The sequence below is a fragment of the Notothenia coriiceps genome, unplaced genomic scaffold (genome assembly GCF_000735185.1).
Source record: "Notothenia coriiceps isolate Sejong01 unplaced genomic scaffold, NC01 NC01_scaffold00014021, whole genome shotgun sequence".
NCBI lineage: Eukaryota > Metazoa > Chordata > Actinopteri > Perciformes > Nototheniidae > Notothenia > Notothenia coriiceps.
The window spans coordinates 128,579-146,523 of NW_011346722.1; the positions used below are offsets into that span (position 1 = coordinate 128,579).

The 17,945-nt window shown below is 40.4% G+C and overlaps 1 protein-coding gene across 1 annotated transcript in view; it reads left to right on the top strand.

The window, feature by feature from the left end:
• The first annotated feature begins 1,540 nt into the window (after window positions 1-1,540).
• The window catches only part of slc25a12 (solute carrier family 25 member 12), a 20,487-nt gene continuing 4,082 nt past the window's right edge, over window positions 1,541-17,945 (top strand). The window contains exons 1-13 of the mRNA XM_010774442.1: window positions 1,541-1,764; window positions 2,211-2,264; window positions 4,209-4,351; window positions 6,378-6,493; window positions 7,084-7,223; window positions 9,385-9,531; window positions 10,126-10,264; window positions 11,127-11,220; window positions 12,255-12,339; window positions 13,571-13,652; window positions 14,929-15,087; window positions 16,064-16,116; window positions 16,313-16,393. Coding sequence (XP_010772744.1) covers window positions 1,753-1,764; window positions 2,211-2,264; window positions 4,209-4,351; window positions 6,378-6,493; window positions 7,084-7,223; window positions 9,385-9,531; window positions 10,126-10,264; window positions 11,127-11,220; window positions 12,255-12,339; window positions 13,571-13,652; window positions 14,929-15,087; window positions 16,064-16,116; window positions 16,313-16,393 — 1,305 coding nt within the window. The 5' untranslated portion in view covers window positions 1,541-1,752. The remainder of the gene's footprint in view (window positions 1,765-2,210; window positions 2,265-4,208; window positions 4,352-6,377; window positions 6,494-7,083; window positions 7,224-9,384; window positions 9,532-10,125; window positions 10,265-11,126; window positions 11,221-12,254; window positions 12,340-13,570; window positions 13,653-14,928; window positions 15,088-16,063; window positions 16,117-16,312; window positions 16,394-17,945) is intronic.

Genomic DNA, 17,945 nt, shown 5'->3' on the forward strand with positions numbered 1-17,945 from the left:
CAATATCTCAGGATTATTCAATTTAATTGTCAACACGGTTCTGAAAAAGAAAGAACCGTTCTGAAAAATAGGAAATATTAGTTTTTCTAACACATATTGGATTCTTCATGTATAACATAACTATTTTAATACACGAAAAAAACAAAACTGAAATTGACTCATGGGGGAAAGTGCAATTGTGAACATCCCCCTGAGCCCGGGTAATGCTGTGCTATCATCCCGGCCTCAGCTATTCTGTCCTCCAGGCGCACCAATGAATGACCTGCCCAGTCATGTTTAAGCCACTGTAATTTTACCTCGACACTGTCAGCACTAGATTATCCCTTTCCTGAACCATACCATACCTTTTACAGACCAAAGGCAACAAATTGTGTCTGCATGGAGGCAATGCATGCTGCTTGATCTCTGAACTTCAAACTACAGTCGTTTGGCCAAATGCAGGAAAGAAATAATTCAAAAGAAAAAATACAAAAATAAGTCAATTCTTGTATAGACATTTCCTATCAGAGTCAAGAGTATTTGTCTGAACTGCCGCAATCAGTGACATTGCTGTTACACAATTAAACGAAATAATTGACTTTAATTAAATATATTATGTCAACGGATTTCACATCACTGTATTAGGTTAGTTGAAAGAAATAAGATCAAGTTTAAATAAAACATATTAGGTTCAACTTAATAGTATTGATTTCAACTTACCTAAAACAGTTATATGTAAATTGTTGACAAAATATATTTAATTAAAGTTTCTTTTTAGTTTTTACAGTGTAAATTAAGGTAAGCAACACTTGCTTGGTAAAGAGCTATAGAGTTATATTTTTGTAATGATGAGATAAGTGATCCAACATAGAGAAAACATTTTGTGAGCACATGATGTGGTGATAGTGTGCAAATTGGGTTGATGTTGATTTCTAAATTTGTAAGCAGTGTAAGTTACACAAACTACAATTACTCAACACATTTTGATGTGCACATTCAGTATTTTAAATTGTGAGACTGTTCAGAGGCAAGTATTGTACTATATTTATCAAAATTAAGTTACTTTGAAGATTTAGATTTGTAGTAATACAAACTAAGATCAACAATTACATTTATTATTTAATATTATAGTTTAAGTTAAGATAATCTTTCTTCATCCCTTGGTTAAATGTAAAAGCTTCCTGGCACAGAAACACTCCTCCTTTACAAGCTGCAACATTAAAGAGATACACACATTAATGCGTCAACAATTGTTATACCTGAATACATATTATTTTAAAAAGAGATGTTTTGCAGGATAAGCGACACAATTCCCAACAGTAAGACTACAATGCTGAGTGCAAAGTCTGCTGGGATGTAACAGGTGGCTTTATCATAAGGTGGATCTGACAGTAGCATATATGCATCAAATATGAATAATACAAATAATAGGTGCAGCCACATTACGCAATTCTATTTTTCTGAATTTTTAGTTTTCTGTTATTTTAACATGTCATCACTGTATTTTGCTGTCCTGGTTATTGTCCTGGTTACAGTGCACCGTGTCCTCATGTGACCCGGCAGACAGCAAGATCTCAGCTGCTGCCTCTCTGTCCGGAGCATCGCGTCTCGCGTTGGCTCCTCGTCCGACACACCGCCCTGCAGACAGAAAAGGACAATACTCTGCTAAATATATATTTGGTGTCTTAGAACACGGCGGTCCCGTGTCATGCTCGCTGTCATCCTTGAGCCCAGCGCCTGAGCTAGTTCACTGCAGCTGACGTCACTCCCAGCATGGCGGTCAAGGTGACTCCGTCATTATTTCTTTTCAGATATTCATTTTAAAGGCAGTAAAGCAGCCGTCGGATACGGAGGACAGCATGTCTGGTCAGACGCGTGGGTTTAAAGCTCTTGTCTTAAATGCAGCAGAATCCACTACTCTTGTGTTTCTGCATCTTTACAGGGGCATCTCTGCCAGCCTGCAGAGACAACTGTAGTTTTGGTTGCATTTGCATATAGAGGAGATTTGGTTTGAATACGTTGTTTACATGTATGGTGTTAATAATTGTTGCTACAGCCGTCTGTGATTGACCGTAAAAATCAAAGCTGACCAGTTACACCATGAACTTCAGTTTTATTGATTTAACATATGGCTTAGTATCCCTACATTGTGTAGCCTATTTTATATTAGGCTTCATTGTGATAATCTGACTGAAATGTCTTTATAGCAAATTCGAACTTGTGTGTTACAGGTGCAATCAACAAAAAGGGCAGACCCCCATGACTTGAAGGCTATTTTTCTGAAGGTAAGACTGCTGCTCACATAAATTAAAACATTTGGAGCATTAACCAACAAGGCACAAACAGGAGTCTCACAAGTGTAACATGTTGCAGCCGTGAGTTACTGTGTGGTGTCCATTGGGATACTACATAGTTCAGTAAAGGTCACAATGCTTTGACTAATTTAGGATCTGCTTAAACAGAGAATATCCCTCTTGCTTTGACTTGTGTGTGTTGTGATCTTAAGCATGTCATTGGATTTCTCATCACTCTCTGCCCGCTAACCGTCAAAAAAACAAATCCCCACCATTAGGGTGTGGGCTTGTTTACCCACACACGTCTTATTTGCAGGATATACTTGTCCCTTAAAGTAGGGACTCTGTTTGAGATGCAATTCGCCTTAAGGTCTCTGCACATCTCTTGACTCCACTATAAGTGGGCTGCTTAATTTGTAATGCATATTCAGGTGGAAGAGTTAATTACTGGAAGCTCATTCTGACTGCCTGTATAATTTGATTAAGAACTACTTGAGGCCTACTGTGAGGATAAATGGATTCACAATCATGTGAACGAGTAATGTGGCAATAAATTGCTTGGAATTAATATTTTCACTTAAAACATTAATTCAACAGAGTGCATTGAATTGTAATGCTGAAAACACTTGGCTTGAAGGTCTCCTCCCACACTCTTGCTCTGTTTATTTCATGGTCTCTCTATCTGACTTGGCTCCCATGAGCGTGGCCTTTCTGTTGCCAGTTCATGTGGCGCTTGTGTTTCAGAGCTATCTCTGTTCCAACTGGAAACCCAACCCAGACTCTATATTTGACCTTACATCTTAAAGCCTGCTGAGATCTCAGGTTTAGCACAGTGCTGTGTGAGCTGTGCATGTTTCTGCTCCAGTCACGTGAAATAGAGAAGCAACATTGCTTGCATGCTGATGGTTATTGATTGTCACAACAAGTGTTATTCAGTTTATAAATTTCAATTTGTTGTGTTGTTGTGCCTTCATAGCTGTTATGTGAGGATTATTTGGGGTTGTATGTGTACCTTAATTGTGTCGTTATACGGTACATTCTGAACCTGTGTTAATGCACCCATAAACTGATTTCTTGGCCCGAATGTAAAATCCAAATTGAATCCCCTTGACTTCCATCCATTTAGAACAGGTAATGCTATCTAATATGTGTATTCACCACAAAGCAAACAATTCATTCCTGTTTTGGCAGGTTTTTAAGTTTCTTACAAGTCAACTAACTATTTGGATTTTACAATTGTATCTCCTCCCTGTAGTGCTTTGTATCAATCTTGAATGGTGTGGTATGAGTGTAGGAGATATCATACCAAAACAATCTAGATTGATTTGTATTATTCATTAATTTAATTATTGTCTCAGTGTGTTATGCATTAATGTGTTAAACCGCCTTCATTTTTCAGGCAGTTAAATCATAAAATCAGCCAAAAATAATGTTATTTTTGGAAAAATGGGCTTGTGATTTTGTCAAAAGCTGTCATTTTATTTATTTATGTTTATTGTTTTTTTTAATCATTGAAGTGTACAGCACACCATGCATATAGACTTTTGTCTATGTTACATTTTCTTTTCAAATGTAATTGTGTATCCTCTAGAGATGAATATGGTCCTTCTGAATGCAAGGATACATTTATCTCTCTCCTACATTAAGTCAAAGAAGGACAATCATTTGAAAGAGACTGCTGCCTTTCAATTCATTCTGTTATTATGTTAAACAGAAAAGCATTGTATACATTTAGAACAATTGTGTAGTGGCAGTAAACTTAACCAAATTGGGCCAGAATAGAAAAAAGACACAAACATCTTATTGTTATAAAAAAGAGAGACCAATTATCACCTATTTTTCTCTTTGAATTTAGTAGTCTACATCTTTTTCTTTCTAAACACATGTTATGAGACACCCACGTTGTTTACAGCTCTTTGTGTGTCTCCTCTGCAGTATGCCAGTGTGCTGGAGGATGGAGAGCATTACATGACCCCCGGTGACTTTGTACAGAAGTACCTGGGTCTGCATGCACAACCTCAGCATAATCCCAAAACTGTGGAACTGATAGCTGGAGTGGCTGACACTACGAAAGATGGGTGAGTGCCTACAGTGACGTATGGAAAGTTGCCTAGATTTGTGATATCCTGTCGGTGTCTGTATTTCTTCAAACAAATCTGTAGATCTCATTTTGAATTTACAGGGTTTACGTTTCCTCACATCTTAATTCCCAGTGTCAGCTGTAATAAATTGTTTTGGTCTATAGCCTCTTGGTATTTCTTGTACGTTGATCGTTACACTTTTAATGATTTTCCCATTATCTTGACATTTCTCCAGCAGTCACGACAGATTAGTTATTGGAGGCAGCCTCTGCTACTTAAATATATATTAAAGTAAATATTACATGCCATCGTTTGTTGTCTTGGAAGCAATGTAAGGACAAAGGGAAACTAGAATTCTTAAATTACATGCTGTCAGCACAATACTACAGTACAGGAATGAAGATTATTTAACAAGACGACAAGCGTGTTGAAGTGTGAAGCAGTGCCTTGTTAGATGTTATGGGAGGATTATGTTGTGTTTATGTACTTACATTAGGTTGTATACATTTTTTTTTTATTCCGTTACTGGGTCATACATTTCTGTACATTATTGCACAAATAAATGAATGTTGGCCAGAATGTAAAATGTAATGTACCACGCCTCCCTCCCTCCCTCCCGCCACAAAAAAAGCAAATATTTCCCTCATGTTTTATTGCTTTATCAATCTAGATAGTTTCGGTGTGAGCTTCCCAGTGTTGGAAATAAACGGCAAAGAAGGTAGCTTCAACATTTTGAAGGGGGGGAAAGCTCAACATTTTGAAGGGGGGGAAAGCTCAACATTTTGAAGCTACCTTGGGGTACTTAAAGTACCAGAAAAAAAAATACATATTTGATAAAAAGCAACAGCAATTTCTCTCTCCAGAAATCATGACCTGGTTACGCAGATACTCCACAGACCTTGTTGTCTGCAGTTTCATGCAGGAGCTATTTTCTGCCAACAGTATTACTGTGCAGAAGGAAGCATACATCTACTCACAACTACTCACATCTACGCAGGGACAAGAGTCTTTTCTGAGCATCCTAACTGTGAGGTGTAACATTGAGGATGCAATTCATGTTTAATTAGAAATGCACTGCCACAAAATACAAGCCCTTCCACAAACAAAATAGTTCAAGGTTTGTGAATCATCTTGATTATCCAGGTCCTAACATTTCAAACAATACATGGATGTTGAGTTCTTTATTAACTTGTTGGCACTTTGACCACGACCCAAGTACCATCTAGTTTGTTTTATTTGGAGCAATGTAGACAACAAACCAAAACAATCTGGATTGTTTAAAAGCATTACAGTTTAGCGGTCACATGTAGTTTTGATATTGGTGAACGGTCCTGTTAAGATCGGTTTGACACCTGTGTGTCTCACCTGTTGCACTAACATGTGTATAGGGGCTAAACAGACTGTGAATGATTTATCTTAATAATGTTAGCAGAGTGAATAGGTATCTTCATCAGGCAGTTTTACACCTGCAGCTAATCAATTTCAAATGAATTGATAAGATAGCTGTGTGTATATTAATCTTGAATTGAAGAAAAGAGAGCAGCAGTTAGACCTCCACTTTGTCTAATGAACAGCTAAAATAAATAAATAATGGGGTAAAAATATCTTTAAATACCAATCTTCTTAGCAAAACAGGGCTTTGTTTTTTGTGGTTTTCTTGAAGAAAATTAAAAGATATTCGTAATAATAATACATATATAGTTTATACAATGAATTATAAAATATAATAGAAAACATGTTGAAGCTCAACATGGACAAGTCCTTCAAGTGCCCTTCAATGTTGAAATGTAGATCATGTAAATTGATTAAATGCTTTAAATGGACCTGGCTGAAATTATTTAAGTGCTGTTTTCATTGTCAAGAATGAACTGTGAAGCTTAGCTGTAAAATAGATTTAAGCTTTCTCTCATTTTGTCATTGTGTACTTTCTTTTGTATTTTTTTATGTTTTGTTCAGTATTTCTTCTGTACTTTTGTCATAAACATTTTGTTCAGATAGCACTCTTTCTTTCTTGTCCAAACAGACTGATCTCTTTCCAGGAGTTTCTGGCCTTTGAATCAGTTCTGTGTGCCCCGGATGCTCTGTTCATAGTTGCCTTTCAGTTGTTTGACAAGACGGGCACAGGCGACATCTCTTTTGGTATGTAAAATGTAAATGGTGGTAACTTCATATATGTAATGAAAGTTACAATTCTCAATACATCTGCACGATGGGGTTTCTAGGTCTGTTTGATTGTGACATTGATCGTTTTGGGCTGCAAGAGCTTTTCTTCCTAAAGCATGTGTTGCCAATAAATGTAACAGCAGCCATGCCTTTTTTATGTATTACATATGCTAGTAGTCTCGTCTAAGGGCAAGACAGCAAGTGAGCTGTTTGGAACATCTCATTATAACAAGCTCCATCTGACAGGCAGAGCAATGAATCCAGCATGTCATAAACTAAGAGATACAGAGTCTTACAAAGAAGCTGCGGCTATGCTCTGTCTGTGCACTGAAACTGAGGCAGTGCTTATACAGAAAACGTCCAGTATGGACTCAAAACCCTCAAAATGTAAAGTGGAGGAGTGGAACTGTCAAACAGCACATTCAGCTTTGCAATCCAAATGGAGTATTTCCTCTACTTCAACAAGGTTTTCTACCAACGCAATCAGGATGGAAGATAGATAAAATTGCATCTTGCATGTTTCCCCCGTCTTTTTTCTATCGCTCATTCATGTTTTACTCTTTCAGAAAATGTACGTGACATCTTCAGCCAGACTACAGTTCATCACCACATTACCTTCAACTGGGACTGTGAGTTCATCAAGCTTCACTTTGGCCATGAAAGGAAAAAGAGACTCAGCTACTCAGAGTTCACCCAGTTTCTGCAGGTATATAATCGATCTACACTTTCTATAGGTTCTGTAAAATTACCAATGCTGCTTGACAAGCCTGCAGCAAGTCTCGCAACAAAAAGACTACGCTTGATTTCCTGTCCAGAGTTACAGCAAAAATAATGATACCATTCAATTGTCTGTCAATCAAAAGCTAAGAAGATGGTTAGCTTAGCTTAGCGTAAAGACTTGAAACAGGGAGGAAAAAGCCTGACTCTGGTCTGCCCATCAGCACCTTTAAAGCTATTTATAACTTTATGTCACATATTTTAGACTTAACTAGTTGTAAAATCTAAAACCTGATGGTGATGTAAGACTCCAGATATTCACTGCGAAGAAGATCATGCTATGCTACGCTAACCTGCTGCTCGTATTTTTTATCAAATTCACATAGGCTACACAGATCAAATATAAGAGTGTTATCAGTGTTCCTATTTTACACTTGGCAAGAAAATATTGTGTTAACCAAAATGCTTTATTATTGCTATAATGTGTTCAACTATTTCTATTTGTTACTTTTCTTAATTTAAATATGCCCCTAACTAATTATTTGTTTATTCATTTTCTCTCTCTCCTCGCCCTTTTCCCGAGGGGACACAAAATGGAGAAAGAGTGCCGTGTTATTAACCAACTGTCTGTCGCACTTCCTCTGACAGAACTTCTTCCTCTTTTCTTTTGCTTTATTTATGGAGACACCTCTTTGACAAAAATGTACACAATGTATTGTTGTATTGAAATGGATACCAACTGAGATAAAAGAGTAACAGTAAAAGTGTAGCATTTTAATTTGTATTTTAAAAAGTGTCATATTTCTCTGTTAAAGGATGAGTAGTCTGAACAGTCTAGATTCATTGACTTCAGCAGCAGATATTAAGAGCAACAGTTAAACAGGTATGCATCATGATATGCTGCAAAATATCTTAGAAAGTGAGCATCAATTGAATGTAAAACCATTCATAATGATCACCTTTATCCCGTGGCGAGGCTTTTTCCTCCTGCTGAGGAAAAAATGGAAATTACGTAACGTAAACTGCATGCCGTATATAATCTCTTAAGATAATGCTGTTGTGGTGTGGAGTTGCATCTCTTTAGCCGTTCTAGCGGTTTGTGGTAGCCCAGTGTGCCATTAAGACACTTAACGTTGTTGTTGTGCTTTATTGGTTTCTGCCTGTATCTCACTGAGACCTCTGTGCTGTGAAATCGGCAGCAGCAGTATAGGGTCAGGCCTGGTTTGGAGTTGGGGGCTGCTGTGGAGAGGCTGGGTGGTCCGAGAGTTAGACAGGCTGCACTGCAGTGTGGGATCCCTCAGAGCACTTTGTGGTTTATCATACTTGACTCAGGCTTCCCACTGCTACACCAAAGACCCTAGTGTGTGTAGGATTTAATTTACATCAATCATTTTGGTTGTCTTGTTTTTCTGTCGTGTCCAAGCAGATTTAATTTCTTAACATGAGTATTACTTAAAAATACAAAACAGTATATATGTAGTGTAGATTGTTTGTTTCTCAAACAGTCCTGGCTCTGCCACCTTGTGGTTGTAGCGGTATTTGGCTAGACTTTAGTAAGTGCATTCAAGGTAGAGGTTTTATAGACTTAAAAAGTATGATGTTTGTGAAGCGGCAAAGTAGCATTATGAATTCCCAACAATATAATCAGCAAACATTGTGAGGATTAATCTCCAGCAACAATCCACTGATTATCAGAACCAGAGTGTAAAGATGGAGCTGAGTATTGCGGTGACGTTTCTCTGTGGTCCTCTGGTTGTATGCGATGAGCTCTGACAGCAGACGTTGACCCGGGGTCAGCCTCCCCCTGCATCTCCATCTGATTGCATGGTTGTCATATTGAATCATCTTCCTGCGGACACACCTGCCGGCCGCCTCACCCTCCGCTCGGCTCGGCTCCGGGATCAGGCTTCTCGGGACATGGTTTCCATTAGTCTCCAGAGAGACCGTGGTGATTACAACAGCCAGTGTCTGACGCTGTCACATCTGATGCCTTTCACATCTGTCCAACACTGACATTATTACACTTTCATCCTCTAAAGTACGATTTCCCTGTTCCCTTGTAATGCGATGCTCCTCATCACAGGAACACATTATTTGCCTCTTTTGTCAGCTAACAGCTTGACCTCCTCTCTTTGTGTGTGGTGCTGCAGGAGCTGCAGTTGGAGCATGCCCGCCAGGCGTTTTCACAAAAAGACAAGAACAAAAGTGGCACCATTACTGCTTTGGACTTCAGCGACATCATGGCCACCATCAGACACCACATGCTGACTCCATTTGTTGAGGAGAACCTGGTTTCAGTGAGTTTCAGATTTTTTTTTAGACCACTGTTGAATGTTTAAATCTGATATAATTCATATTTTTATAATAGAGATCTTTATAGCATGTTTCAGCTAATTGTTAAGCTGTTCAACATACAACTGAACTGATTTGTTTCAGCTTTGTCAGCACTCTTAAAATGTCATTTTTGGCCATTGAAGGCAGCTGTTTGCACCTTAAAACCCACTCTTCACTATCTTCCCAGCAGCAGACAGACGGTTTGCCACTATCTAGTCAACAAAGTGGAACATTTAGCACCTTTGGAGCCAGATATTTCCTCAGGAGTTGGTATAGAACAAAAACAGATATAAAAAGATAGTCAAACTATGACTTTTGTGTAAATAAATAATAACTTAAAATGCAATGATATGTCATTGTAGTTTTAACAACTTGTTCCCGCTGCCCCCAAGTGGCCAACAAGTGTTTTCAAAATGTTTAAGAAGAAAGTAAAAGATAAGAATCCACTGAGTCTACAGTAAGCTTGGTCTTTTTATACTGCAGCAGAGCTGAATATAATAAAATCCAGTCGATGCTTCCCATACAGAAGCACTGACAGACTTTTGATGGTTCTCCAGGCTGCAGGAGGCAGCACCTCCCACATGGTGAGCTTCTCCTACTTCAATGCCTTCAACGCTCTCCTCAACAACATGGAGCTGATTCGCAAGATTTACAGCACCCTCGCCGGCACTCACAGAGAAACACATGTTACCAAAGGTACATCTGAGACACTCCCAACATCCAAATTAGCCATGTTTTAAACGTGATGTGAAATGTAGCTGTGCGATGATGTCTTAACTTTTTTTTGACAGAGTTTTGACACACTGGAAACATTTACTGTAGCCCTAAATTACGAAAGGTAAATGAACATTTTTAACCTGGTAATCAGATCACCTTCAACATATAGACCTGTGTAACTGATAGAGGTGCTGACAATCACACTGATCCTAATCTACTTTCTCCCTATGGTTTCCCTCCTTATAGAAAGGGTTTAGGGCAAACAGTATTTGCAAATAATTCTTGTTATACATAATTCTAAACATATCAGACTGAGTGTAAAGCAAACACTCACATTTCTCTGCCGGTCGCTGTAAAGCATATCATTGCGGCACTTGAGATGACAGAAGCAGGCTTGTAAGCAAACGTTGCAATCCTTGGACCTGGCAAGAAGGTCTTTGTGGGGGAAGTGAATAACTAACTCTTTTCCCTCCTTCAAAAACAACCATTAGAGTTTCCTATTAGAGAGACCACCTGATGGTAATGGAGCTTCTCAGCAGGCCACAGAGAAGCACTGAATATAAAGCAGAGTGACACAGGCTGCTAAGGGGGTTGCAAGCTCAGTTAGCCTACTCCTGCCACATCAAGAATGGAGTAAATGTTTTTTTAAATATCTCTATAATATCCTTAAAAGATGGTTTAGCAATAAACATTCACAATAAATCAAAAAAATAAGAAACAGTGTTTGCAAATACTGTTTGATGCTACCCTGCTGTAGAAAATACCTGACGTGGCTAACCCCTAAGCTTCCTCAAATCCTGTTTGCATCTTTTAATTTATTCTTCTCTTTGTTGCATTGCAGAGGAGTTTGTTCATGCTGCCAATAAGTTTGGTCAAATCACTCCGATGGAGATTGCCATCCTGTATCAGCTCGCTGGTCTCCACACTCACTCCGGGTAAGACCCTGAATGACCCTTTAACCCTCTAGAGTCCGGCTATTGATCTGGGAATATACTGAACATGTTTTTACTTACAGTACTATAGCTATTTATGTATCACATTTTGACATTTTAATTGTCAAGTATTTTGGGTTACTGGTAGCTTAAGAAAGGTGGTATGAATCAGACTCTAGGGATTGTGCTGAAAAGAAAGATACTTTGTATGTGGGGTATGGACAAAAAAAAAGAAAATAGCAAGCCAGAGACCTTCTTCAAGCCAAGAACTGGTAGCAAGTGTAGGTAGCTGTATGAAAGGAACATCATTTGATTAATACAAAACACTTAAATCAGTTGAACTAGTGTGGCTCAACATCAAGATAATTGTAGTCTTTGGTATAATGGACTACAAGTCAAAGACAATGTCAAGTGAGACAGTCAGCAAATCTGAGCACATCAAATGTACAGGACAGTATAAAAAACGCGAAATAAAAATAATAAGGCGTAGGAAGTCTGCGCCTTAGACTCCAAAAAACAACGTTTACTTAACCTTAGCACTTTAGTCTTATAATCACCCTGGTAGGTTTTGCTGCTGTTCCCTCGAATCCACCAACTAACAAACAATTTCAATGTTACCTTGTTATTTTTTTTTATCTACCATGAATGGAGTAAATATGTTGCAGGTCTGTTTATAGGCTGTAAAATAAAGTTATTGCTCATTCATCTTAACAACAGTGGCTCCACTGGCTGATTTACAAGACAAACATAAAACATGCATACAGACTTTATGATGCGTCAGGCCAGTGGGGAATACTTGTGTCTCAAACTCTGAGTAACAAAACACTTTCATTTACTCGCTGGGCCACGGGCACTCATCCAGCTTTGTTTGTCTGTTGTTTATATAAGCTTAAATTAAAGTTGCTGTAACTTGAAGTTATATGCCAGTAAAAGGTCTGTGGAAAATCTTACGTAACTGGCTGCTGCTCGCAGGAGATCCAGGGCTTTCTGCTCTTTCCTGGCCTAATTCCTTCCCTCCCCTGCTGTTATGTGTTAAGGCGGCTGAACCATGCAGACATCGAGAGGATAGCCCCGTTGGAGGAAGGAGACATGCCTTACCACCTAGCAGAGGCCCAGAGACAGGTAGCCTGCCTGCTCCTCTAATACACCCCACGTCCTCCTGCCTTTTATCAAAAGCCTTTTTCTCTGCTTCCTTCTCAGAAAGGAGCTAAAAAGGGAAAATGTTCAGCAGCTGAATTAGCCGAGTGCCCATGTTTTTTCTTCCCTTGTGAAGTGCATTACTTTGACTCCCAGATAAAAGTACACCAATTATAGCCATAGAAGAGGAATGGATTGTTGCGTTGCACCTCTCCATGAAAGGCTCTCCCTCCTTTATTCACTATAGCCGCACATACACATGAGCTGCAATCACACATCTGAGAAGCTAATAAGAGGCTTTTATCAGTGTGGGGCTTGAGGAGTTTTAGGAGCCTTTAGAAAAGTCTGCTAATGGCAGGAGGGGAGTGGGAGTCAAGGTGGATGTGGGTGAACAAAATAGTTCCTGCCTCCACCGGATAACACAGCTCTATATCAGGCTGTGGTCAGAGCTTTCAGGCCACTCATGCTCCTGGGACTCACACTCAGAGGTCTGGAATCTGATTCCTTCGGGGGGGATGCTGCAATTCTAAGGCCTGCCCTTTAGTGGAAGTAGGCTAATTGTTTAAACCCTTTGATCAAGACCTCGATCTTGTTAGCATGCAACCCTCGGTGGAAGCATCTGGGAAGAGGAAAAAAAACAATCTGTTGTACTCCCCTCTTCGCATCTGGTCTTGGAGAAGTTACTCAGCGCCTCGACCTACACACACATACTTTAACAGAGTCTCACTCGGACTGTGTAATATTCATGTAGATACTTATCTGGACATGGAAAAGGCTTGTGGGGCTAATCTGTTCCCCTTGAACCAAAGTGAAAACAAAGGGGCTCCGCTTTCAACATCAAACACCAATCCAGAGATCAAGTAGATAAGAGAGAAAACCAAACTTTGTTGTAAAAATAAAAGAAGACCTTTAGCTCGTAGCCTCCGACGTGCAGCATGTGTGGAAAACAGGGCTGCAGGTTCACACAGTCATTTACTGTATCCAGACTGGCCTGTCTGTGACATTTAATACCGGCTGATGATGAATTAGACGTTATGTGACATTCCATTGCCGTCCTCCGTTGTTGAGTACTGCACTGCGTTTTTCTTTCCACAATGTATCTGGTTCGCTATAGTTTAATACCCAGCCGATTCATGGTTAGTGTTCTGACCCCCCCCCCCCCCCTTGTCTTTTTTTCAGATTCATTTGACCACTGGTGTCTTTTTCTCCCACACAGCACCCTCGCGAAACGTCTCGGCCCATCTGGCTCCAGGCTGCAGAGTCTGCCTACAGGTTTTCTCTGGGCTCAATCGCTGGAGGTGAGTGACATGTCTGCGGCGGAGCCCCCGGCCCGCCCGAGGGGTAACCTTAGCCGGCCAGACTGGCGCTCTGAGGCCCCGGGGCCGGCCATTGTGCTGCATCTGAGAGGGGTTGGGATGTGAGGCTCCGGCATTGTGCTGCCGTGCCGCCGGTGGCTCCAGGCTGTCGTTGGAGTCGGAGCTCTGGAATGACACAAATCTTCCGGAACCGCACTCTCTGGAATCTCTGTCTAATTACACTGGAAGCACTGATACAAGGAACGTCTGACATAACTGCACTGTGTGTGTGTGTGTGTGTGTGTGTGTGTGTGTGTGTGTGTGTGTGTGTGTGTGTGTGTGTGTGTGTGTGTGTGTGTGTGTGTGTGTGTGTGTGTGTGTGTGTGTGTGTGTGTGAGTGTGTGCTCTCCACACAAATACTTATCAATCCTCATCCACCAGAGGCCAATTCATGCAGGGTCAAAAAGAGAAATATACCATAGTTATCTGGTGGTAAAACTGACATTCTCACCAGGCCTCTGTGCTGACCGAGGAGTTTGCAGGTTCTAGAGGAGATATTTCTCAGCAGCCTTTGAAGTCAGACAAGACAAGACAAGACAAGTAAAGCTGCTACAGAGCAGAGTTTAGAGCAACTTGCTGCTGCGTCACCTCCTCAAACTGTTTTCCCACAGTTACCAGTTTGTTTATAGTTTATACTAGATTACTAATCGACCCCTCCCAACACATTTCTGCAGAATTATTATTGCACAAACATTGTGTAAGACAATAACAAATGAATTTGGGGGACGAGATGGCTTATATACACCAAGTGAACGGTCCGAGAGCTCAAAAATGTTGATTCAGAGCTGAACAGATTAGTCAGATAATCTAATGGATCTAGAGAAAATAAATGTAAAAAAAAATGATTTGATAGTTCCAGTCTTTCATCAAGCAAATAAGCCACATATTTATGCGTTTCAGCTTCTCAAATGTGAGGATTTGCTGCTTTTCTTGCAGAAATAATATAATATATTTAGGCTTTGGACTGTTGTAAGGTCAAAACATGAAATGTAAAGATGACAAATTGGTTTTAAACGGTTTCCAACATTCAATAGAAAAAACGTTTAAATAATAATCAATAATACCCTTAGAGTTGTATGTGTCCAAGAAAAACATACAAAGCAATACATCTGTTTTAACATAATTTTGTAGAATGTTGTTGAGATGATTTCTGAATTTCTTTTTCTATTAAAACGAAACAAAGACTTCAACAATTGACAGCAAATGTGTGTGTTTTTAGCGACCGGTGCCACGGCTGTGTACCCCATCGACCTGGTGAAGACGCGCATGCAGAACCAGCGCTCCACAGGCTCCTTCGTAGGAGAGCTGATGTACAAGAACAGCTTCGACTGCGCAAAGAAAGTGCTCCGATACGAGGGCTTCTTCGGATTCTACAGAGGTAATCCTTTGCAGATTTTACAGTGCTTAAAAGGAAATCTGTGTGCAGGCCAACATGTGGCTCTCGTGCAAAACAAACCGTCTGATGGGAAAGCATTAGGATTTGTCAGTGTGCTAATATCAGCAGCATGGTTTGCTAATTGATACCAGAAACCTTTGCCCTCCCTGTTCAGCAGTGAATAAAGCAACACCCAGGGGTCGCGTTTTCATTATCTCGATACCTGGGAGAGCTCCCCGAGGAAAAGGAGCAGCAGAACTCATGTAGCAGCAGTGTGTGATCTGCCTCGGCCCGGCTGTGTGATAATGGTGCTGAAGGCTTGTGATATACAACACTTCTACCCTCAGGCTGCTCAGAGGAGGGAAGTCAAGACTGCCATCTACTGCTACCTCCTCCACTGCAGCTCTTTGTTGCTCTGATCTGCTCCCCTCTGCCTTCCTGCCTCCTCTCTTGCACATGATAAGAGGGTGATTGACTCGGAGACAGACACGCTCTGCTGTTTTCTGGCTGCATACCAGCAGCAGTCACTCAGCAGCTCCTTCAGAAGTTTATCTGGCCTGATGAAGGACAGACGGTGAAACAGTATGGCGGTTATCGCCACCATAGCACCCAACCACCCCTCCCCCCCCCCTCCACCCTCGATCTTGTCCGTGACCACACAGCTCTCTCTGTTCCCCACCAACACTGGGATCAGGCTCAATAATGCTGATCCCATACACACCAGCAGTGTCATATTTTTGGACTTTTGTTAACTTTCAATGGGACCTTTGTATTGTAATGCATCTGATGTATCACCCACATCTGTAAATATTTATGGGTTTGTTTTACACACACAAGAACCCTGCAGCTTACATTGTTCTAGCTGTCAGTAGATGTATTCATTCAGCGAAGATAAAAAATGTGCATTCATTTGGAGCCAGACTCTGTCTCTCTCTCTCTGTCAGGTATTCTAATGGTACCTATGCATAATATTTTGCAGGTCTGCTCCCGCAGCTCATCGGCGTCGCCCCGGAGAAAGCTATCAAACTCACGGCAAGTCATTCCACAGTGTACCTCCAGAAGTTGCTCCGAATAATTCAGTGTGAATAAAAAACATGCACACAGCGCAGGAGAAACACTCTATCCGCAATCAAGATGTGACTGTAACCACAAGTTAACATTAATGCCCTGCTATCAAGATTGGGATTGTGTCTCATCTACCTTTTTTCTTCATGTCTTGTATTTTCAGATGAATGATTTTATCAGAGACAAGTTCACCACAGACGATAATTCCATCGTTCTGCCTGCAGAGATTCTCGCTGGTGGATGTGTAAGCATTACTTTAGGGATCTTTTTTTTATTCTGTCTACAAATGAACCCAAAACCAAGTAAAGGAACACTGAAAAGATGTGCAAAGTAATTGTTAAGTAATGGACATGACCTTTCTATGGTATATAATACAATTGAAATGCTAATTTGAATCATACATTTAAAATAGTATTTTCTGTGTATACGGATAGCTTGTTCCCTTATAAGATGAAAATATATGTTTTAACTAAATGCATGCATTATGATGTACATTTTTTTAAACGCTCATGACTATATACAGTGGTGGATGAAGTATTCAGATTTACTATATACTTTATTGAAGTACATTTACCAAAACTACAATATAAAAACCTATATTACAAGTTCATGTTCTGCATTGAGAATCCCAGAGACTTATTAGCTAACTGTACTACATAAAAACACATCATTGTGTAGCATAAACACACATGTACCTCATATTGAGTTATGTCCTTAATTACACTTCACGACGGACTATAAACACACTTTATATCAGGTGATCTGAACCCATATTTTGAATTTTAGCCACATTTTACCAGATTATTTTTTTTGTTATTTATTTGAAATGTTAGCATTTTTTCTTGTCTCACATACTCATCATTTAAAAAACTCCATCAGTGATCATTCATTTAGTTTGTGTGGGAGGAATTATAATTATTGGCCCTAAAGTGAAGTATTGTTTTTTGGCAACCAACATTTTGTCATACTCAATGTAATTTTAGATTTCTATTTTTACTCTTGGCTAAATTGCCAAATAATAACACCTTTGAGGGGAACTCTGGATTACAGATGTAATTCCTTCACTCTGGCTGTGGGGAAGTGAAACAGGCCGTCCTTGCAGCAGAGCCTGCAGGTTGCTCACAGAGGAGCGGGGTCTCCGGGGTCGTGACCCCTGTCAGGGTGTAATTGTAGGAAGAGGCCCCGGAGGGTCCTGGATGAAGCTGGCTCTAGCTCAGTGTGATTGAGTTTGACAACGCGGTACATACCTGAGGCGTGGTCCCATTGCAGGACAACAAGGATGTTTCCAATACATGTTAACATCTCAGGATGCATTCAATCTATGGCCTGCCTTACTTTCAATGCGATCATATGTATTGGATGACATCTTCAAGTTATTTTAAGAAAGTTAAAAGCGTGTTTAATCCGTCGGTAAACTATCGCTCCCATCAGAGGAGAGGAAGATAAAAGAGACGGGACGACTGCATCAATCTTCAGAGCGGCGGATATTCCCCCCTCCACTTTGAAAATGACTAAATGTGCCAGAGCTTTTTTTAGAACTTTGCTCGGATGTTTACAGATAAGACCCCTGCCCTGCATGTCACCAGCGGCCATCCTGGGGCCTGATTAGATTTAGGGAGGGTGATAAATGTGTCTGAGTCAGAGGGTGCCGTGCCTTCAGGGCATTGCTCGCCCGGACCCCGAGCAGTCAGGGTGATTCAGTGCTCTCCCCTGGGAATGGGGGTGAATTGGGGAAGTGTGCGGGGCGAGGCCAGAATGGGCCGCTCACCCTGCCACAGGAGGTGCCTCAGGGGGGG